This window comes from Corvus hawaiiensis, chromosome 28 (genome assembly GCF_020740725.1).
Source record: "Corvus hawaiiensis isolate bCorHaw1 chromosome 28, bCorHaw1.pri.cur, whole genome shotgun sequence".
Lineage (NCBI taxonomy): Eukaryota > Metazoa > Chordata > Aves > Passeriformes > Corvidae > Corvus > Corvus hawaiiensis.
The window spans coordinates 4,897,209-4,918,797 of record NC_063240.1 but is presented as its reverse complement, the minus strand read 5'-3'; the positions used below and the strand labels follow the sequence as shown (position 1 = coordinate 4,918,797).

General features: G+C 59.7%; 2 protein-coding genes across 2 annotated transcripts; one reads left to right on the top strand and one right to left on the bottom strand.

The window, feature by feature from the left end:
- The first annotated feature begins 7,651 nt into the window (after positions 1 to 7,651).
- On the top strand, positions 7,652 to 15,353 carry RNF126 (ring finger protein 126). The gene is made up of 9 exons (XM_048288274.1): positions 7,652 to 7,765; positions 10,524 to 10,582; positions 11,875 to 11,938; positions 12,439 to 12,680; positions 13,218 to 13,286; positions 13,370 to 13,439; positions 13,655 to 13,748; positions 14,194 to 14,309; positions 14,534 to 15,353. The coding sequence occupies exons 1-9, from the start codon at positions 7,691 to 7,693 to the stop codon at positions 14,684 to 14,686; spliced, it is 942 nt and encodes a 313-aa protein (XP_048144231.1). The 5' UTR covers positions 7,652 to 7,690; the 3' UTR covers positions 14,687 to 15,353.
- Positions 15,354 to 17,646: 2,293 nt separating this feature from the next.
- On the bottom strand, positions 17,647 to 21,336 carry FGF22 (fibroblast growth factor 22). The gene is made up of 3 exons (XM_048287551.1): positions 21,054 to 21,336; positions 18,158 to 18,261; positions 17,647 to 17,917 (listed from the first exon to the last, which is right to left on the bottom strand). The coding sequence occupies exons 1-3, from the start codon at positions 21,334 to 21,336 to the stop codon at positions 17,723 to 17,725; spliced, it is 582 nt and encodes a 193-aa protein (XP_048143508.1). The 3' UTR covers positions 17,647 to 17,722.
- Between the last annotated feature and the right edge of the window lie 253 nt (positions 21,337 to 21,589).

Sequence of the window (21,589 nt, the reverse complement as noted above, 5' to 3'; positions counted from 1 at the left end):
GTGGGGCCGTACCCCCATGGCACGTGCTGCCCCTGTCCTCCACAGATGTCCCCATCACCACGAGGACTGCTTCATCTGGCTCCTGAACAGTTCCCCTGGGCTGGGGAGCTGCAGCTGGGCCAGCACTGCCAGGCTTTGCGGCGCTCCCAGGCTTTGTGGGGCTCCCAGCAGGACAGGGGAGGGCAGCAGAGAACCCAGGGCAAGGCAGGTCAGGTTTGGCCTTGCTCCTTGCTTGATGTCCCCACAAAGAGATCACCCACCTGTCTGAAGGGGAGTCAGGATGCACCAGGGACCATCACCCCGCTCCCCAGGCACAGCGCTGGGGGCACAGGGCTTTCTGCCACAGCCCAGGGCCCTCTCCAGCCCCAAGTGCCTTGTCCAGCTCCCGGCCACGCAGCTGAGCAATGTTTCACCCCGTGCACTGGCCCCAGCTGAGGTCATGTTTTCGGCAGGGCTGAGCCGGGCTCTTTCAGAGAGGGGCCCCGGCCGCAAGGCCCACGGGACCCTGCACCACCCCTCTGGCCCAGCAGCAGCCTCCTGGCTCTGAGTGGTGCCAGCACAGCACGAGCAGCTTGGTTTGGCGTGGGATGGGGCTGGACACAGCTCTGGTCCAGTGGGACATGGAGCAGCCTGGGTCCCACGACAGGGGGAGCGGGTGCAATGCCATGTGCCAGCATGGACAGAGAACTGTGTCACTGGCACTGCCACATCTCCATCCCTCCCTCCATCCCTCCAGCCAGCAGGCTGGCTCTCACCAAGGCAGATCTTCCCTCCCTTCTCCCTTTAGAGCCCTTTGCACCCTAGGGACAGGTCGGGAATGGGGACGGCCGCGTTTACCCCAGACGGCATTGGTGCCATCCGCAGGTACAGGAGCCCTGCAGTCCCCGGCACCTCCAGAGAGCGTTTGGTGGGGACAGGAGCACCCAGCGTGGGACAGTGAAGGGTCCTGGGGGAAAGGACAGAGCCAGCAGCCCCTGGCCACCAGGCTCCCAGTCTGCTGCTGGCCCTGGCCCCGGCGCTGCTCCCGGCCCTGTCCTGGCTGGCGTGACCCAGGCTCACTCGGCCGCCTCGGAGCAGTTGCCCATGTAAGGGCAGAGGGCTGGGGAGCCAAACTTCCAACGGGATGTCCGTGAGCGAGCGGGTGGTGATGCACTCACGCACATGCTCCAGGATGCAAGAGGAGCTTGCAGAGGCCAGGAAGGGATTTTCCTTGGCTGCGAGTGGGGTTGCACAACCGCCGTCTCTGGCGGGGAAGGGGTCAGACCTTGCTCAGAGCAGCAGGCGCTGCTGCATCTGTAAGGGAGCAGCCAGGCTCCTGATGTGAGGCAGGAGGAGGCTGGAGGCCAGGAGGGAAGTGGGTCCCCGAGGCAAAGGGGGCTCAGAATCCTGATGAGGCTGCCCTGCTTCCAGGAAAACCATGCTGGGGGCTTTGCTTGCCACTACCCTGGCTGTGGCTAAAGCAACTTGCCTGTGGTGATGCCACAGGCAGGGGCCAAGGCTGGTTCTCAAGCAAAACTGGGGGCAAAATTCCACTGACCAGCCCCACGCACAGGGTGACACTGCCTCCCTGAACCCCACAGACACCCCACGGGGTGACTGAGCCCCAGCAGCACTCACGGAGCAAGTGGGGTGAGGAGCTGTCCCGGGATCTGCAGGAAAGCAGCCTGCAGCACCCGAAGGGAGACAGAGGAGGCCCTGGGCCGGGGCTGGGGGCAGCAGGAGGCACTGGAGCAGGGACAAAGGAGCCTTTTGGAGCACAGTGAATGGTGGCCTCACATCTAACCTTTCCTCTGGGCACTGGTGCTACGCTGGATCAGGGCTGCAGCAGGATTTTGGGACAAGGTTCAGACCCAACCATTTTCCCCCCAAACCCCAGCTGCTGCATGCTGCTGCTGGGCTCCTTTAAGGAGGGAATCTCGCCTCTCTCATCAGTTCAGGCTAATTAAACTCTGCTAAACCAATTAGAGCTGCAATTTGCAACAAGACGTTCTATTGAGAAGAAGAGCCCAGGGTCAGGGCAGAGGTTTCATACCACCGGCGTGGATCTGTGGGCAGGTGTTGGCCAGGGCCCTGGATGTTGCCATTTCCCTATCGGAGCAAGGTGATCCTGGCCCCATTCCTCTCCTCACCGCAGTGGAATGCCTCAGTTTCTCTCATGCAAGCGGAGATGCTGCCAAACACCGCAGTGGGGAGAGGGGCTGCTGGTGGGAGCTCCACAGACCCAGCTCAGGCTTATCCATGAGCCCATGGGACCCCAGGAACCCTCGGGGACAGGCTCAGCTCAGCAGGGCCAGCACTAGAGCTCAGTGTGCACCCAGTGAAAGGGGACGGGATCGAGCCTCGGTCACATCCCTCGGAGCACGTGGCGAGTGGCCAGAGCAAGGCGGGAGCCGAGGGCACGGCCCCGGGGCTGCTGCCGGCAGCCTTGACCCTGGGGCGGGATTTTCTCTTGTGTCCTCACGGCTCCAGCCCAGTGAATTGAGTCAGTGCTTGTTTGGGGAGAGAGTGTCGGGACTGCACCTTGATGGCCGCGCTCCACCCCCAGCGCTGACACGGAGCTTCGCCCCGCGCCCCGGGGCGGCAGCGTCACCGCTCCGTGCCTCAGTTTCCCCATCTGCTGAGGCGAGATAATGCTCCTCTGCTTGATCCTGCGCTATCTCCCAGGAAGGTTGCAGGGATTAGTTTGCTAATGTTTGCAAGGAGCTTTGAAGATGAAAAGCCGTGAACAAATGCCAAGAAGTGCTGAGCTGGATTCTCCTCGCCAAGTAATCGTTTCATGTTCCTGGGACACTTCCACTTCTGTGGATGAAGGAAGGCAGGGCGGGAGCGCCAGCATGCAGGGCGGGCTGGGAGGCTGACATACATTCCCAAGACCTGCCCCTCCAAATCTGATCACCCATTCTGTTTGATTCCTGATCAAACTCTGATCCCTCCTGCTGATGCTCAGACCCAGACCCCCTCCCATCGCTAGCACCCTGCAGGCCACAGGAAGCATCACCCTGGGGGCATTCACCCCTCAGAAATGTCCTCCCCCTCTCCAGTGCTTTGGGTGCCTTCAGCAAGAGCTGCACTTGCCCAACATCTCTTCTTTTCAAATCTTTGGTCTCAGTGCTGCCAGCTCTGCCCTGAACTGATGGGAGATGCTCTGGGCTCTGTCCATGCTGGGGAAATGCCAGTGCTTGGAGCCAGGAGGTGCAAGCAACATGGAGCGGGGACTGGGAAGGCTGGGATGCAGGAAAGCGGTGGCCAGAGCCAGCAGAGTCGTCCTGTCCCATCCCACCCCGCAGGACCCTGCAGCCCAGCCTGGAGAAGCCACCTCTGACACCTCGTGTCCCTCTCAGCAAGGAGCAGCTGTCTCATGGCTCCAGCTCCACCTCTCCTGTCCACGCGTGCGGATTTCCAGCCGCCTTAGCAATCTCCTTACGGACCCATCCCGTTGTCCACACGGCTGAGCCCGGTGGGGTCGGCCTGGCTGGGCTCGGCCACGCGTGACACAGGTTTTGTGTGTGTGTTTATGTGTGTGTGTGTGTGTAAACAAGCCGTGAGTCAGCGCCGGCGGCCGTGCGGGCTCCCAGCGCGAACGCTGCCTCCGCCGCGGTGAAGGGCAGGAGCAAAGCGAGCCTCGAGGGAAGAGCTGGCAGTGCCGTGGAACGTCGGGAAACCGTGTGGGGCTGAACTGGGTCCAGCAGAGCCGGGAGTCGGGAAAACCTCCCCGGTCATTAAAGTCTCCTGGCTCCTCGGCGAGGCTGGGGAGAGGCGCTGCCGGAGGAGGCAGAGCTGCACCGGGAAGGGCAGTGGCTGCTCCTCTGGTCTTTGCCCCCAGAGCAAGGTGCTGGTTATTGGGATGGGACAGACGGGCTGGTGGCTGCCCTGCTCCCCTACCAGCCAAGGGAGGACATGGACCGCGTTGGCACTACAATCCCAGCATCCCGGCCTCTCCAGCCTGGTGGCCCTGCAGACTCCCTGTTCTGTGGGCCACTAAAGAGCAGAGAGGCACCAGAGGTCACATCCTCCCTGGAGCCCCCATCTGCAACACAGCCCTGTCAGCCAAAGAGCCTCATTGCTTGGCCCAGGCTGGCAGTTGTTAGAAAAGCATGTTTTTCACATTAAAATTTCCCTTGAAGAACAATGGTTTAAACGAAGCATAAAAAAAAGAGCAAAGAATCCAAACAGAAAAAAAGAAAAAGGACAATTTTTGGTGGAGCCCAAGAGGAGCCCCTTGGGACCATGAACTTCTCCTGTGCCCATGAACTTCCCCTGTGCCCTGGCTGCTCCCAGGGGAAGGAGGGCCACTGGGACAACACAGCTGGGCCAGGGAAGGACCACCAAGATCCAGGGATCAGAGCCATGTAGGGCTGGGGACCACCCCCCACCAGCGTCCCACAGCCTGGTGGTGGTGAGGACGGGGCTCAGCCTGCACCGCTGCTCCCGGGTCACTGTGAGCTGCCGGATCACTGCCAGATGGGATCTGGACCCGCAGCCTGGAGGTGTGAGGCTCCAGGAGATGAGGTGGGGGATGTAAATCTCCCGATCTGTCTGAGCAAATTCAAAGGAGACCGATTCAAATCCGCCGTGACACGACTGGCTCGGGGCGGGTAGACAATCCCTGCAGTGTCTGTAAGGAATCTTGCCGCTTTCCTTTGAGTGGCCTCCAATTTATTAATTAAAATAGGCAATTATATATGATGTGGGGTGGAGGGGAGCAGGGAGACCAGCTGCACCAGTTATTCTCACTTGGCAGGAATTGCTCTGGAAGCTGCTCTGGCTCCCGGAGGTGCTTGTGCTTCCCAGAACTCAAGGCAGAGCCTGGGATGAGCCCATGCCTGGAGCTGCCCCTGTGCCTCCAACACCTGGGCAGTGTGGGGGCTTCAGCTCCAGTCACCACTTTGTTTAGGAACACAGGGTCCAGAGGCCAGGAGAAATCCCTGTGAGCCCCTGTCTGGAGTCCCAGAGGGGCACATGTCCCCTCCACTTCTCAGCCCTGGTGGGATGGTGACTCTGAGCTGCTGGAGGTGATGCCTTAAGAGGCCTCCTAGAAACAGAGACTAGACAGGAGTAAAGGAATAAAGGTAGGTATTTATTTGAAAGGCCTTCAAAGGTATCCCTGGGGAGCCAGAGGCTACTGCCAACATTGACCCCAAGATTGACGGCAGGTCACGAATTCTTCACACTTTTACAGGTTTGGTTCATTTGCATATCAGGGTTAATTCTCCAATTAAAGCTTCAGTTTAATGATGTAATTTCCCCTCCACTTGCCCCCCTTAGAGGCTCTTTGGTTTATACTTTTTTGGCCTAGGATGGTCTGGGTGTCCTTGGAGAGCAGGCCTGGAGAGGCTTTGTTGTGTCTACCAAGCACGAGAGAGCAGAAGTTAACAGGCTACAAGAAACTTCAGAGTCATACACCAGGCAGTACAGGATTTGAAAAATATAAAAGTTAAAACCTAAGCCATCAGAGGAGCCTCCCACCATGTGCCATCCCCTCAGACAAGGGGAGCCCTGGGATATTTTCTGCTGCCTTTCCCAAGCGGGGTGGCCGATTTGGGAGCGGGCTCTGTCTAAGGATGACTCGATCCCACCTGGGGAGGTGTCACCTCCTCGTCAGCCCTCTTGGGTGAGGGTGCAGTTTGCCTTTCTGCAGCACCGTGGGAAAATCCTTCCCTGGGTGACTCAAATTTGCTCCTGACCAGACGCAGCTTCCTTGGAGGCAGCAGAAGGCAGAAGGGGGACAGCCAGACACAGAACCCCCAATCCTGGGGTGCCTGAGCAGCATCAGAAACAGGGTCCACCTGCCATGGGATACTCATGCCCTCTGTGGGGAGGAATCGTGGCTGGGGCTGAAGTCAGGGCTGGGGCTGTCTGGGAGCCTCAAGCCCCGGAGAAGGGCGATCCCCTCTCCACGGTCAGCACCAGCAACGAGGGACGGGCAGAGGACTTTGGCTGTAGTTCATGGGCAGAGGCTGCAGTCCTGGCATGGAGCTTTCTCCCCATGGAAGCAGGCCCCAACAGCCGAGGGGGCTCTTGGAGGACCCTTCCCACTGCTGTGTGCCAGCAGCGCTGGGGCCGCTCTGCTGCCCTTATCTCCATGTGCATCCATATCTGCTGCCATTTGCATCCCAACGAATGTTGCCACGTTCAGCTTCCACAGCTCCTGCGTCAGGGAATTCCAGAGGGACAAAGTCAGTGGAGCCGGATCCTTCCCCCCCCCGTCAACCCACAGGCACCCGGCACTCATTTAATCAAGTGGCAACTTGTCCTCCGACCGTGAAACAGGGCACTGGAAGAATCGCGGGGAAGGAGCTTCCCTTGGGGTGTGAAATGCTCCATCCGGAGCCGCGGGCTCTGCGCTGGGGCTCCGGGCTCTGTCTGGCTCCCGGCTGGGCCACGACGCACTGTCTGGACCCACCTCTTGAATAAAAGGGTTACGGGAGCAGCAGTTTCCTCATCACCTGTAAATAAATGCCAACGTGCCTTATCAGCGGCCGGGATCATCGATCAGCCACTGAACTCTGCCAATCTATCCCGCAGCTGCAATTCCCACAGCACGACCGAGCCCTCTCCCAGCCCCTGACCGGTGACCCAGCCCTCAAGCGCTGTGTCCCACCAGTGTCCAGCTTACGACACCTCACTCCATCCCTGTCCCCGTCCCCCCGCAGCGCGGGGAGCAGAGAGAGACCTGCCGAGCTTTCCACGGCTCCTGAGCTGCTCCACAAATCCCTCCCCGGCTCCATCACCCGGCGAAGCTGGAGCAGCAAATCCTGGGCTGAAGATGCCACCTGCTGGGAGCGGGGCTGGTGGCGCGGGCTCGAACCCCAAAACCCCACAGCCCCACCATGCAGAACCCTTAAAATCCCACAGTCCTGCCACCCCAACCCCGCCGCGCATCCTCACCACCCCACTTCCCCAAAACCTCACAACCGCACTGCGTGGATACCTCAAAAACCTCCCCAGCCACACCACCCCAAAATCCTGGCTCGGCAGTGCCACACAATGGGGCTTGGGGTCCCGGTGAGGGCCAGGCAGAGCCTCTGCTCTCTCAAAAGCTGCAGCCCGGGGAAAACGCTGGCCCTGAACGGAGCCTCAGGTGGGATTCCTAGGGCCTAAAAATCGAGATTCCACCTCTCACCCCCAAAAATCTCCCCAGCACCCTCCAGCATCCAAGGGGCAAGGTCTGGGAGAAACACCGACCCTGAAAGGGTTCTGCCAAAACAGAACATTCCAGTTCCTTTGTGGCTACTGAAATCTGAAGCACCTCCTGGGATTTGCACTGGGAATACCCATTTTTCCTCGTTTCGGGGGACTCAACCTCTCCCCAGCTCATTTTTTCCTCCTCTTTTAATAAATAAATAAATAAATAAGTCAGCTTTTGGGCTGATATTTTAAAGCTCGGGGGCTGAGAGGAGGGATCAGGAGCCCGGGGGCGGAGGGGAGAAGGAGGGATTGGGGGGCGGGGGGGGCTTCCCGGAATCTGGGGATCCCGGAATGGGACGGGGGTCCCAGGACCGGGGGATCCAGTCCCGCTCTTCCCGGCCACGCCCCCTCGCCTTATATGGCAAAGCACCGCCCCCTACCGAGCCCCGCCCCTAAGCCCTCCTCGCCTTCCGCGTTTGCGCCGCGCGATGTCTCCTGTCCCCCCTCGGCCGCCGTCGGCGCCGCGGCGCGCGCGGGGGGGCGGGGCCGGCGGGTAGGGAAGATGGCGGAGGCATCGCCGCAGCCGGGCCGGTTCTTCTGCCACTGCTGCTCGGCCGAGATCGCCCCGCGCCTGCCCGTGAGCAGGGGACCAGGGAGGGTCGCCGGGGGGGGAAGCCGGGAGCGCGGGCAACGTCTGGCAGGGGCCCCGAGGGGGCGGGCACGTGGGGGCGAGGCCTGAGGGGCCCAGGGGGCCTGAGCGGCGGGGAGGCGGGGGGTGCCCTGTGGGGCTCCACCTATGGCACCGGGGCTCGGGGGCGTTGAGAGGGGCTGGGTGGGGTCCGTAGCGAGGGAACGGGACTGCGGCTACGAGGGGACAGGGTCTGCGGAGGGAATGGGCCAGCCTGGCCGAGGGGCAGCAGCTGGGCGAGCCGCGGCGGGGGCGGTGCGGCGGGAGGGGCCCTCGGCCCGGGTGGGGGGGGTCCCGCAGCGGTTCGAGCGCTCCGGCCGCCCCGCGGAGAACGGCTGGGCCCCGCCGGAGAGCCGGTCTGGGGCGGGAGTCCGTCCGGCAGCAGCCCCGGGGTCCAGCTCTGACACCCGCAGCCCGGGCAGCCTGACCCCATCCGGTGCCGAGGGAAGCGCCGCGGGGTGGTGGGGGGTTTCTCGGTCGTGTCTCAGGAGGGTTTAATGAACGCGAGAAAAGCCGCGCGGTGGTGGTGGCTGGGTGCACGGGTAACACGTAGGCAGAAGTGCTGTGTAGGCACCTGGGCAGGTGCTTTAATCACACCCCAAAATCCGGCGTGTGCAGTGCTTGTCCTGGTGTGGATGGAAAAGGAGTGTGGGCTGTTGGGGAGGATATGGTGGATCACTTACTCCCCTGCAAGGCTTGCTGAGATGTTAAATGTGGTTTGGAGAGCTCTGCTGGTCTTTTTGTCTTGACAATTTTTCACAGCATGTTGTCCCAAAAGTCATTGCTGGTCGCTGGCACTCAACTTGAAAAGCCTCCAAGGGCGAAGCAGAGCTGTCCCTGCCGGGGGTGGTTGGTTTGTGACGTGTGATTTGTCCTTTTGCCCTCTTGTTCGGGCCAGGGTGGGCCGTGCTGGGGGCTCCCAGCTCGTGTATAAAAGTGAGGACAAACCCCTGACCGTGCTCCTGCTGAGCACACGTGGGTTGTTGGGCAGGAGCCAGGAGGTAACCTAGAATATCTGTTGCTTATTTCTGTTCAAACACCCCGTGCTGGGCCGTGCTCACATCTGGTTTTGTGCACTTGGCTGGGCACACCTGGCTGTGCCAGCTGGGCACCCTTGGCCAGACTGGGCCAGGCAGGGAGCGGGTCCTGTGTTTGGGGGTTCAGGGCTGGGTAGCTGTGAGTTCATGAACTTGTTTTGGGGATCCAGGTTCACTCGGGTTTCACTCAGGTTTCACTCACCATCTGCAGACGCAGTGAGCAGAGCTGCCAAAGGAGGGACTCAAACAGCCCGAGAAACAACAAACTTTGACATTTGTGCTGTTCCAGCTGCAGAGGAATGTGCTGATCCCCGTGCTGGGAGCTGGCTGTGAGCGTACAGACACACACACAAAACACACAGCAGCTCCCTGGAGCGGGCAGCTGAGAGGAGCAGGGTGCTCAGGCCACGGTCATTCACCCCCATGCCACGTGTGTCCCCACCAGTTTGTGCTGGTGGGAAGCAAAGCAAAAAAGCATGGGTTTTGTGGGCTGTGGTTCCCTGTGCTCACAGAGGAGACCCTGAGCTCAAACCTGCTGTCAGTGGTGCAGAGACAGTTGTTTCACAGTGGCAGATGGGGAGTCCTGTGTGGGAGAGGGAGCAGCCACCTCTCCCAGTCTGTTCCTGGGCCTCAGAGCTCCCCTATCTCCCTTGGCAGACAGGGCATATGCAGTGGCTCCAGGCTGTGCTCCTTCCCTCAGGCCTTATCGGGGTCAGCTGCAGGGGCCAGAGGAGCGACCCCAAGGGCCTTATCAGCGGCCTCAACTCCTTGGGGGAATCCCTCAGTCTGGCTAAGGGCTGTGCCAATCCCAACGCAGCAGCAAAAGGAAGTGGCATTATTTTTAGAAGCTCTTAAATGCCTTCTGTGCTGAGCCCAGCTCTGCCAGCACAGGGATTTGGGGTGGCGTGTGCCCGCTCTGGGGCAGGGGATGGGGTTGGCTCAGCGGTGCTGCTGCTTCTCAAGGACTGAGAAGTGAAGCAGTTCCCTTTCAGGGTCTCCAGCATTCTGGGCTACTCTGCCCAGGACAGGGTGGTTGTAGAGGATAAATTCCTCACTAAGCCCAGGAATCATGAGGAAGGGGCTGTCACAGGCGCTGCACACTCAGCCTGTCTGTCCTGACACGCTCTGTAGTCAGTGCTCAGGGGACTGGGGTGGCCGCAGGTCTCTGTGGTGAGCTCTGGGTGTGGGAGTGTGAGGTCCTGGCTGCAGAATGACCCCCTGTGTGCTGTGAACTCCAGGCTGTGTTAGTCACAGGGACTGTTCAGCCTCCCTGAGCACCACGACCTTGCTGAGTCCCTGCTGCCATTCCCCCCTTGTTTTCTGCTCCCCAAAACACACAGCTGTGCCAAAGTTTGAGGACTGCTGCGCAGGGAGAGTTGGGGGTTTCACTTTCACTTCACTGGAACTGCATCAGCTGCTACCTAATGCTGTGTCTGTACTGGGGATTAATCAGCATCACCCTCATCATTCTTAAGCTGAGCTCTCACAGGCTCAGGCCGGGCTCTGGCCTCACTGGCTCAGGAAGGCAGATGTTGGGGTTTGGGGTCTCTCTGGCTCTGGGACCGTGGCATGTGCTGGGGATGGCAGACTGTAGGACCCTTCCACCCCATCACACCCTGCAGCTCTGAGGTACCACTTCCTTCTCTCACCCGGTGTGTCTTCTCCTGCAGGACTACATCTGCCCACGGTGTGAGTCTGGTTTTATTGAAGAGCTTCCCGAGGAGCCGAGGTAATGTGCTGCCCCAGGGGCTGCTGCTCAAGTGAGCCCAGGTTGCTTTGCTCTCTTCCTAGTTCAAAGGCAATGTTTGATATAAAATGCACTGTTTCTATTGCTTCTGCCCAAGCTTTGGCTCATCTTTCCTCACTTTTGGAATGCAGTGCTTTGTTGGCAGAGTTAGCATCTGCAGGCCAATCTGCCATGGGAATGCTGAGTGTCCTCCTGAGCGTTCAACATCTCTGCTGAGGGGTGGGGTGGGAATGGTTTGATTTAAAACAAACATAAAGAAGTGGTAGGGAGGCTTTTCGCATGGTATGTGGTAGCTCTGACCTGATCTGAGTCATCAGGGCAGAGATAACCCCAGAGAGAAGGATCTGGGAATGGGGAGTGCACGAACACCTCAGTGTGAGTAGTGACTGTGTTGGGAATGAACAGCAAAATGTTGTGGCTGAGACTTTGGACTCTGCCCTGGAGCAGCGAGGTCTGTGTTTCTGTGCTGCACTGCTGCTGGTGGCAGAAGCAGCAGGAATGTCTTAAAATGTTTCAGTCATGTTTGTGGGGGTCCTAGCTGTGACCAGCTCCAGGACGGGCCGTGGGCAGTGCAGGGGCCGAGGGGCACTGGGTGCTGCTGCCTGCTGATTGTGGTGGTCTGTGTGGCCTGGGGCTTCTGCACTGACCAGGTGACGTTTGGTTTGACCACACCAACCCTGGAGCCTGAAAATCTATCCTGGCTGATCCTGACTGTTTTGGTGATTCCCTGTAGCCTTGGGAGAGTCACGTAGTTGCCAAATCTCAGCGGTTTCGGTACTGTGAATGCAAAGCTTGGTTCTGAGCAGGAAATGTTCCTGCAGCTCTGAAAGCAGAAGTCTGACAACATTTAGAGTTTTCTCAATATCCTGAGCTGTTGGGTCATGTGCCTCTGCAGTAGAGAAGTTTCTTTGATTCAAGATTAGACTTCTGTGTCTTGGGGTCACAGCGATCAGCGTTTGTGCCTTAAGTCTTCCTGATGCTCCAGAGGATTAGCTGGTGTGTTTGACATGGATTGTGGGGGAAATCCTCGCTTGACATCATGGTTCAGGCACTTCTCTGCAGTCTCATGAGATCTAACAGAGGGAGAAATGGGTGAGGATGTGGGAAAATGAAAGGTTTGGGAGGGAAAATTGATGCGGGCAATCAGAAAATCAGCAGCTGAGGGAGGACCAGCTTCTGTTGAGCTGCCTCTGCCCTGGGGTGGGAGGGGAGTGGGACAGAAAAGCCTTGGAAGCTGCTATGAGAAGATTACCAGTGCTCTTCATTCCCCACAGGAACGCTGACAATGAGACCAGCTCCTCTACATCAGCCACTGATCAGAGCAGGCATCCTTTTGAGGTGAGCAAGTCCTTTCTCTCTTCCAACACCTTCTGCTTTGCTGTTGGATTGAGTATTTTTCCAATAGTGCATTGTTTAAACGTTCCTCAGATCATGACAGAATTTGGAAAGGAGGAATTAATATCCTCCATATGCTGCTCCTGAAATCTCCGCATACCATATTTTTGCTGCGTGTGTTACGTAGGACCATCACTCGTAGCTGATTCCCGTCGTGAGGGGGCTCAGCAGGATTTGGAGAGCAGGATTTGGATGTGTTGCTATGCAGTAGCCTCAGCTCGGAAGCAGCAGTGACACACCAAAGAGAAACTAGGGACCTGTGATTATTTCTGCCTTCTTGTGCAGTTCCCGTGTCTGTTCCTCACTGAGCTGCTGCTGAGGGCACTGGTCCTAGTGTCACTCCAGGCCTGTGGGTCACTGTGGGTGGCTTCTGGGACCCCGTGGGAGCTGAGGGCTGTTCATCCTCTTGTCACAGTCTGTTCTCTGCATTCCCTCCCTCCCAGAATGTGGATCAGCACTTGTTCACCTTGCCCCAGGGCTACGGCCAGTTTGCTTTCGGGTTCTTTGACGACAGCTTTGAGTTTCCCTTCGGGTCCAACGTGCAGCCGGAAGACAACCGGGACTCGGAGAACCGGCGGGAGCGCGAGCACCAGTCCCGGCACCGCTACGGCGCCAGGCAGCCCCGTGCCCGCCTGGCCACGCGCCGAGCCTCGGGCAGGCACGAGGGTGTCCCCACGTTGGAAGGGTGAGAACCACTCTGGGGCCTGGGGAAGGAATCCTATTGTTCCTCACCTTTTCTCTTGGCTTTAGGGAGCAGCATCCCAGAGCTCCGCAGCGCTGCTGTGGATGCCGTCTGTGTCCCGCCTGAGCCTGTTGGCAGCTGCTGCTTGGGGTCTGTTGGGGCTGTGTCACCTGAGCAGGGATGTGGACTGTGGCTGGGAGTTTGTCCTGTAATGGGAAAATATTCCCGGGTCGTTGCCAGCTGTTGACAAAATGTACTTGCTATGAGGGGAAGCAGAAGAAAACACTGGACAGTGTTTGTGTGAGTGGATCCTGGGAGCCACTTGCCATCATGTCAGGAATTGTCCCCTTACAAACCAAATACTGAAACTTTATCACTGGCTGATCACTCCATAAGCTTCAATTGCTGTTGGGTATTTTTAATGTCTCCCAACAATGTGACAGTATTCAGCTTATTCAGCCTCTCCCTCCATGTTGGGGTGCTGGGCTGGGAGCCAGCAAACTTTAATTCTTACACGATCCTGGTTTTCTTGTCTTTCAGAATTATCCAACAGCTGGTCAATGGAATTATTGCACCGACCACAATTCCAAACCTAGGCCTGGGCCCTTGGTGAGTTGGAGGATGTGCTGCTCTCTCTGACAGTGTCTCATTGATGCATCAGGATGAACTCACTTGCTGTCCTTGCTCTTCAGGGGAGTCCTGCACTCAAATCCGATGGACTATGCCTGGGGTGCTAACGGCCTGGATGCAATTATCACACAGGTAAAACTGGGGTTTACCAAAGTCTCCATCCTCCTGTGTGGTGCTGCAGGAGGGGCAGCACCTGTGGTGGTGCAGGGAACAAGGGGCTGTAGGGGCAGGAGTGGCAAAGGGTCCGTATTGTGGGGTCCAAGTGCCCTGGCTCAGGAAACGAGTGCATTCTGTGTGCTGCTGAGCTCACCTCTCTCTTCTGCCTGCCTGGCCGGTTGTTTTTCCAGTTACTGAATCAGTTTGAAAACACTGGACCGCCGCCAGCGGACAAAGAGAAGATCCAGGCCCTCCCCACCATACAGATCACACAGGAGCACGTAGGTACGTGTCTGCTCCAGGGAGTTGTGCACAGAGTGCTCCCTGGAAGCTCTGTGTAATGTTTTTCTTGGGACTTGAATTTTGTCTGCTTGTACCTTTGAGGCATAAAACATTTCAAAGTGGGCAGAGAGCTGAAGGGGCTCTGTTACACTCACACACGAAAAAAGAGCAGTGTAGGCTGGATGGATTTGCCCCGGGGAGGTTGTGGGAAGTTCATTGTGGATAGAGATGGAAAAGCAGAAGGGAAGGGAAGGATGAGGCATACCCGGGGCAGGGGGAGGTGGGATGATGGTGTGGGGACTGCAGAGCACCGAGCTTTCCTCCTGACAAGGATGGAGTAGTGGTGGGGAAGGGGAGAAGTGGTGGGGATGGGTCCTAAGTCGGGGGCTTTGCGCGTTGTTCTCTCCCCCTTTGCTCAGCTGGGCTTGGCTTTCCCTGTGCGATGCAGATTCCGGGTTGGAGTGCCCTGTGTGTAAGGAAGACTACACAGTCGGGGAGAACGTGCGGCAATTACCGTGCAATCACCTGTTCCACGACGGCTGCATCGTCCCATGGCTGGAGCAGGTGAGTGCGGGGCAGTGCCTGGGGCGTGCAGCACTGGGGGCTTTGTCTGATCCTGCTCCCCTCTGTAAATATTTTCCTACCTCCATGATGAGGCCTGAGCACGAGCAGCCTTTGGTCAGAGGATGGAGTGTCATCCCAGCCCATTCCTCGAGTGCTGCTCCCCTATTGTGTTTCTAATCCCGTTTCCCATATTTCTTGTTTTGTTTTTTGTCTGCTCCCCAAAGCATGACACGTGTCCCGTCTGCCGGAAAAGTTTAAGTGGACAAAACACTGCCACAAACCCCCCAGGACTCACAGGGATGAACTTCTCGTCATCCTCCTCCTCCTCCTCTTCCTCCAGCTCACCAAGTAATGAAAACTCATCGAACAACTCATGAATCTTAACGTACCCTCTGTCCCCGGGGCCCTTCCACTGTTCCCCCTCCCTCCCTGGCCACCGCGAGCAGCCAAAGGGGCTTCCAGAGCAGAGCAAGGGGAGGGGACGAGGCAGGAGCAGTGCCCCCAGAATTTCCTTTTGATTTCTGAAGACACGGAGACTCTGGGTCCTTCAGAGATGAGAAGCCTCAAGTTCTGTGATGAAAAAGGGGGGAAAGAGCTCTGTCTGTCAATAAAAACATCCTCTTTGCGTGGACTTTACCCATTGCAGTGCGAGGCTGCTGCGCTCCCCGGCTGGGAACCCCGAGGTGCTGAGCGAGTGGTTGAATCCCGAATGGAAAGGTTGTTTGTATGGGTTTGAATCTGAGATCCCTTTCTTTTATTTCTTTTGCTCCTCTTCCCCTTGGATACTATCTTTTCTGCTTTGGAGATTGAAGTCTAAAATGGAAACATAAGGATACTGCCTCCCCCCCCAGGATCGCCGTCTGGGGAGGACCAATAGCTGTCACTGAAACAGGAACTCTCAAGTAGACCCCGGGATCCTTCCCTGTCCCATCTCGAGTCCCATTTATTTCTCTTTATAACCTCGCCCGCTGATACTCAACACTGAAAGGGGTTTTTATAATCTTAAATTATTACTGTTGTCAATAAATGGACATTTCAGCTCTGCGAGCCTTTATGCATGATTTGAGGAAAGCTACAGGGTAAGCTCTGAGGCCACCAAGCTATCCTGCCTCCCCCGGGCAGGCTGGGCCTCTCTGAGCCTTCCTGCGTGCTGGGAGCTCCAGTGGGAGCCACTGCCAACCTGTGGATCACTTCACAGGTAGCCAAGGATCGCAGCTGGAAGCATCCTCGCCTGGTCTTTTCTATTTTTTACACCTTCTTCCCCTTACAGTCCTGCCCCCCTCGCAGCCGGGGCAGGCTGTTCTGCTGGGCCAACACGGGACTGGGTGTGCAGCAGAACGAGGACCAGCAAATCTCATCGTGACCGAGTAATTACCAGGAAAACGATGTTTTGGAGAAAAAAAAATGTATTGCAAAGCTACTTAAAATAGAGCTGATTAAAACAAGGAGAGAGAGACAAATATCCAGGTATGTTTGTGACTCAGTTTCTGTGACCGAGCTGGAGCTCAGAGAATGACAAGAATGTCACCAGAGCAGGCACTAATTCCCTGCCATGTCCCTGCTTCCCAGGCCCCAAGGCACAAGAGGAGGAGCTCTCACCATCCATCACTGGGACCCCCTTCCCCTCACAGGGACTTGGGGTGGTGAGGAGGTCTCCTAAAGGCCCCGGCGGTCCCTGGTGGTGCCACATGTTGCAACTGTGCTGTGGCAGAGGCCAGAGCAGACAAGGGAGAAGCTGCCCCCATGGGAGCTTCCAGGGAAGTGGGCAGAGGGTTTGGCAGTTTGGGGGGGTTCCCTGCCTCTCTCTCGGCTTTTGGGGCCCTGGGAGTGGGCTGGGGCTGCTGGGGAAGGCACTGGCTCAGCAGAGTTTGGGCGTCTCTTCTAAAGCAGCATCACCCCAGGACCTGGCCCTTCCATGAGCTTCCTGAGAAGAGATGAGCCTTCCATAGGAGGGGGAAGGATGGTTTGGCCTTTCTTGAGCCATTTCAGAACGCAAGAAGTTGGTTTGTTGGAGAAAGTGTCACCAGCTGTGCCGCGGCCAGGGGCTGGCAGGGAGCGACTTGCCCGGACTGTTTTTCCTCCTTGGCTTGGCCGGGCAGCGTGGCGGCGCCTTTCATCTCACAGGAGGGTTTATCTCGGGACTGGTGTGTCGGGGTTAATGGCTCATCCTCTGCCAGGGGTTGAGCCAGAAGCCTGGGCTGGTGAGGTGGGTGGCAGCAAGAAGGTCCCGGCTGAACCTGCGTCTGTCCATCGGCTGACCTGACACTGAGGGAAGGCTTTGCTGTTTAGTCACCAAAATGAGAGACCTGGAAAAACCTTCCCTCTCCCACTGTGTTTCAGCTGTGACAGGGGTTCCTGGCTCCCCTGGGTGCTCAGGGATGATGTCTCATGTGTGAGCAGTGCTCAGATGGGTTTCAAGTGGGCTGAGCAAAGTCCCGGGTGGGTGCATGGCAGCTGTTGCCCACCTGGCAGGGGCTCACCACAGTCACCATATGGTTAATACAGTGACTGTTCCCTCTCAGACTCGTTTGGAGCTGGTTGGGTCAGAAATGGAACGAGTTTGGTGGTTTTTGCTGGGGCCATTGCTGTGTCTGACGTGACAGTGACCGGGCTGCTGGGCCTGGCCACAGCGGGTGTGAGGTGGCACAGGGATGTACCCTGGCCAGGAGCCTGAGGTGCAGGTGCTATTCCTGGCCATGCTGCCCTCCAGGTGAGGGGCTGGTACTCACCACTGGCTACTGTCTCAGCCCCATTTTTGTTGGGGATGATGGCACGGAGCTGGGCTGCAGAACTGACTGGCACTGGCTGTGGCCAGGGGCAGCCCCAGATCTGTGTCTGCCTGAGGATCCAGGCTGGCTCCTGCTCCTCCTGGTCCCTCCTTTGTACTACTGAACCACCATTGCTGTTTTCCTGCAGGGTGGGTGGGGGTCGATGAAAAGCTGGATGTGGCAAAGGACCAGCTGGGCTCCCTGCCAATGGCAGCAAGGATGACACTGGTGGCTGCAGCCACAACCACAGAGGAGCCAAACCCTCCCATCCCGAGCCAAGTTCACCATCAAAGCTCCAAGACCTGCTCCTGTTCCATACCATGAACACAGCTTTAATTGCCACAGGTGCTCGGACACAGACAACCTGCTGGTACATCCCAGCCCTGCAGAGATGCCAGCAGCAGCTCCTGGCCCCTGCTGTGGCCGCACTCCCTGGCTGCCCTGCACTGGCTCCGTGCTGGGGGAACAGTGGGAGAGCCACAGCCCCGCACGGCTGAGTCTGGAGCATCTGCCTTCCACATCCTCTGCTGTGCATTAAAAATAAAGCAATAAATAGCAAAAAATAGATATGTACATAAATAAAAGAACCCTTTTTGTTTGTTTGTTTGTTTTTCCTACAGGACCGTCTGGAGCTGCCCGCGGCGTTCAGCTGACGAGCATGGGGAGGAAGTGTGTGGAGAGGTGCTGCCGGCGTGTCTTGCCCCCTTGCCGTGGCCTGCCCTTGCTATTGAGCGAGAGGAACATGGGGCGGCCGCGGTGCCGCCAGTGCAGCGACGCGTAGGTGTTGTAGCCGTTCTCTTCGATGCGCTCCGTGAACTTGCAGTTGGGGCTGAACTCCTTCTGGCAGGAGAGGGAAGGGGGTGAGGGGTGGCTATGCTCAGCTGTGGCCAGTTGGACCCCAAGAGTGGGGCAGGGCAGGACCCTGGCTCCTCCCTGGTCCCCGGGGTGCAGAGGAACTTGGTGGGTGCAATCCCCTGCTGGGGAGCAGGTCAGGGCATGGGAAACCAGGACCCTGTTCCAACTCTGCCCTGAGCCTCTGACCCTGGTGCAGTCCCTCCCAGGAGGCAGCGTCCGACCTACCGACCCGTAGAGCCTCCCCCGCTTGTTCATGGCCAGGTAGAAGCCGGTGTGCACTGCCCGGATGGCCACGACGCCGACACGCACTGATCGGATCTCGACGATGCCTGCGGGATGGAAGCATGGCATGAGCCAGGGAGGGGCGGGCCACCTCCCTGAGGGGCCCTGCCGCAATGCTGCGTCTGTGGCCTCAGTGTCCCTCCAGAGGGACGGAGTTGCTGATCCTCACCCAGAGCCAGAGCAGCCAGAGGAACAAGGGCTGCAGCCCAAGCTGGGGGTGGGAGGGGGAACCTCTGATCCAAGGAGGGTTTGATCTTTACTCCTCTCCTCCCCAGGGTCCAGCCACTTCGCAGGAGCCAGGCCGTGTGGGAGCGATGCCAAGCACAGCCTCATGTGTGTCCTCCCCTCACTGGCAGCGCTGCCCGTGCATCCATCCCCAACGCACCCGCAGTGCCCCGGGCACCTGACCCACCTCCCGCAGCGCCCGGCCCGGCACACACAGGGCACTGAGGCTGGCGTGGCTCTTGGAGGGGCAAAGTGTGCGTGGGGATGGCAGCGACAGCAGATATCATGTTTTGGTGGGCGAGGGCTGCGGGGGCAGGAATGGGCCAAGACAGTGCCATCCGTGAATGCCCGATTGCCTGGTGGCACAAGCGAGGACAAGCAGCACTGCGGGCTGGCGGGTGGAGGAGCGCTGCAGGATCTGAGGATGAGCCCGGGGGGCGGCTGCAGCCGGGCTGTGAAGCCACAGCTGGGCTGGCGTGTGTGTGCCCCGACCGCCGAGCTCCGGCTCGGCCGCTAATGGGAAAGGCATGTGGTCAGACCAGCGGCTCTGGCACGGGAAACACCCAGAGCATCATCAGAGCCTTTGGATTCCTGCACTGCTTCACGCCGGCCAGCCCGGAGTGCCACTGCCCGCCCTGCCGCCCGCCAGGCACACGACGCAGTGGGAGGGGAAGGAATGTCTAGTGAGAGCAGTGTGGGCAGGGCAGCAGGAAGGGCTGGAGCCACAGCGGGATCTGCCCATGGGCACCACTGCAGGGGCTGCCCCGGCTGGACAGGGTGGGAGGACACGCAGAGGCTCCGGCTAGTGGTGGCACACAGATCGCGGAGGGCTGCAGCCCCTGGTCAGGGGCTTTCATCAATCCCCCGGCGTTGCTGGCATTCCCCGGGCATCACCTGCCTGCGGGAGGCTGGGTGCGGACGGCGTGGATACAGCACTGGGGCGGCGTGAGGGCTCCCGAGCGTTCGGCTCCTCGGGGATTTTCAGCCCAGTTGCTTCGGTGCTGCCACCGGTCCCGGCAGCTACCGCAGGGCCCGGCCCAGGGAAGCCACTGACGAGCAGCAGTGGAGGGGAAGGGCTGGGCGAATGCCTGTGAATCCGTCCCACTTGATCACTGTCTGGAGCTGCTGCTATTTATAAGGACTTGTGCTTTTCTAAAAATAACCCCCTTCTGTTCCCAGCGCCCCGGCCGGCTCTGCCGCCCTTTGTTTGCAGGTGCCTGGCCAGTATCTGGCCAGTGCCAGCTCCCAGTGCTCCCAGTCTCACACTCAGCCCCAGAGGGGTCTCGGAGAGGCTGGGGCAGGCGCAGGGCTTGAGGTGGGGGAGTCCCTGGAAGATCCCCCTCCACCCTAGAGCTGCCAGTGGGGCTGGTCCAGCAGCTTCTGCAAGGGCTGTGGAGCAGAGCCCGCGCCCAGCCCAGGCGCACACAGATAAGCAGAGTGAGCCCCATGTACAGCCCGGAGCTGCTCCGCCTGCCAGGCCCCGTGGCCACACCGTCGAGGGAACGTGTTGGGGTGCTTTGTGCTGGCAACGTGCCTGGTCGGGACTCCCGACAGCCTCCGACACTACAGGAGGGTTCCCTGGGCTGGGCTTGGCTCCCATGTCCTGTGGCTGCTGGGAGATGTCATATGCTGGCCGGGAGATAGGGCAGCCCCTGCTAGGGCTGGGGCTGGGGGTGCTGCAACCCTCCTGCCCCAAACCCCAACACCCTGTCAGGGCACCTGGGAGATGTTCAGGCATCCCCCTTTCCCGAGGCCCCCAGTATCCCCCTCCTGGTCCAGTTACTGTCCTGCCAGCCTGGTGCCCCCATCCCTGTCCCAGGGTCTTGAACCCTGCACCCCAATGGGCAGCTGATACTCGTGCACTTGCAGCCCTGACTCTCGCTGAAGTCATACAGTGACTGCCACGTCCTTGGGGACTCTGTCCCCCTGCCCACCCAGCTGTTTCTGTGCCGAGTCCCAACCTGCTCTGCAGGCAGCGGCTGCTCCGTGGTCCCCTCTGACGGGGATGTTCCGCTTTCCCACATCTGACAGATGCCCCATTCTGGAACCAGCATCACCGCAAAACTTCCTACATCCCTCCTCCTCAGCCTTTTTTCCGCAGTGTGTTTGTGGAGGAACGATCAGAGATTCCTCCCAGTCCAAGGAAGAGCAGGGAGGCATCGTGCACTGGCAGGACGAGATGGGACAAAGGACCCCGGAGAGACCCCCTAGGACACCCCAGCAAGCAACGCCGGGTCCCCGGGCAGTGGCCGCCAGTGTCCGCGCCCCTCTCATGGCTCCCACAGTGCGGCGACGGGGGCGAGGGCAGCCGGAGCCGGTTGTGCCCAAAGAGCGGCTTGCTCCGGCCGGCGGGGACGGAGGGCACAGCGGAGGACTTCGGCTGAGATTTCCCCAGAGGGAAGAGCTGCGGGCTCTCTCTGGGCCGGGCATGGAGGGGTCCCGTCGCCGATCCGAGGCGCCTCCGTCCAGCCTCCTCCCCGGTCCAGCCCCGGCAGCGCCCGCCTCTACCGCAGCCCCGGCAGCCGGCGGGATCGGGCTCTCGCCCGCCGTGGGCGGGGGACGGCCCCAGATCCTGACTCTTCCCCGTCCCGGTCCCGCTCTCGTCCCCACTCACTGCCCGGCCGCTCCCTCCAGCGCGTTCCCTCCACGCCGCCGCCGCCGTCGATGCGCAGGAAGAAGCGGGTGGCGGAGAAGAGCCGCCGCCAGCGCACGTCGCCCTCCAGATGCCCGTAGCTGCGGGGGGGCCGCCGGCCGGTCCCGGTGGCACTGCCCGGCCCCGGCCCCGGCCCCGCCAGCACGGCGAGTGCCCCGGCGAGGCAGGCGGCGATGGCGGCGGGGCCCCCGCGCCTCATGGCGGCGGGCGGCGGGCGGGCGGCGGGCGACGGGCGATGGGCCATGGCCACGGCGGCGACCGGCGACCGGCCCCGACGGCGCGAGCGGCCAGGGATGGGCGGCCCGGGGCGGGGCGGCGAATGGGCGGGGCGGGGGTTGGGGCGGTGCCTCCCATTCATAAATCGGCGCCCCGACGGCTGTCCCGGGTCACCGGCCGCGGTCACTCGCCTACGCCCGCGCGTCGTCCGGTTGGGGACTGCACACTCCGGTATCCGCCGTCGGCCGCGACGGGCGGGCAAGGGACGAGCGCCGCGGGCA

Excerpts from the sequence above, each read along its gene's own strand:
- RNF126 (XM_048288274.1), top strand. The coding sequence starts at position 7,691 with ATGGCGGAGGCATCGCCGCAGCCGGGCCGGTTCTTCTGCCACTGCTGC. Across the intron at positions 10,583-11,874 it reads GAGCTTCCCGAGGAGCCGAG|GAACGCTGACAATGAGACCA; the intron begins GTAATGTGCTGC and ends CATTCCCCACAG. Across the intron at positions 12,681-13,217 it reads GGTGTCCCCACGTTGGAAGG|AATTATCCAACAGCTGGTCA; the intron begins GTGAGAACCACT and ends CTTGTCTTTCAG.
- FGF22 (XM_048287551.1), bottom strand. The coding sequence starts at position 21,336 with ATGGCCCATCGCCCGTCGCCCGCCGCCCGCCCGCCGCCCGCCGCCATG. Across the intron at positions 18,262-21,053 it reads CTGGAGGGAGCGGCCGGGCA|GCATCGTCGAGATCCGATCA; the intron begins GTGAGTGGGGAC and ends TCCATCCCGCAG. Across the intron at positions 17,918-18,157 it reads GGGGGAGGCTCTACGGGTCG|AAGGAGTTCAGCCCCAACTG; the intron begins GTAGGTCGGACG and ends CTCTCCTGCCAG.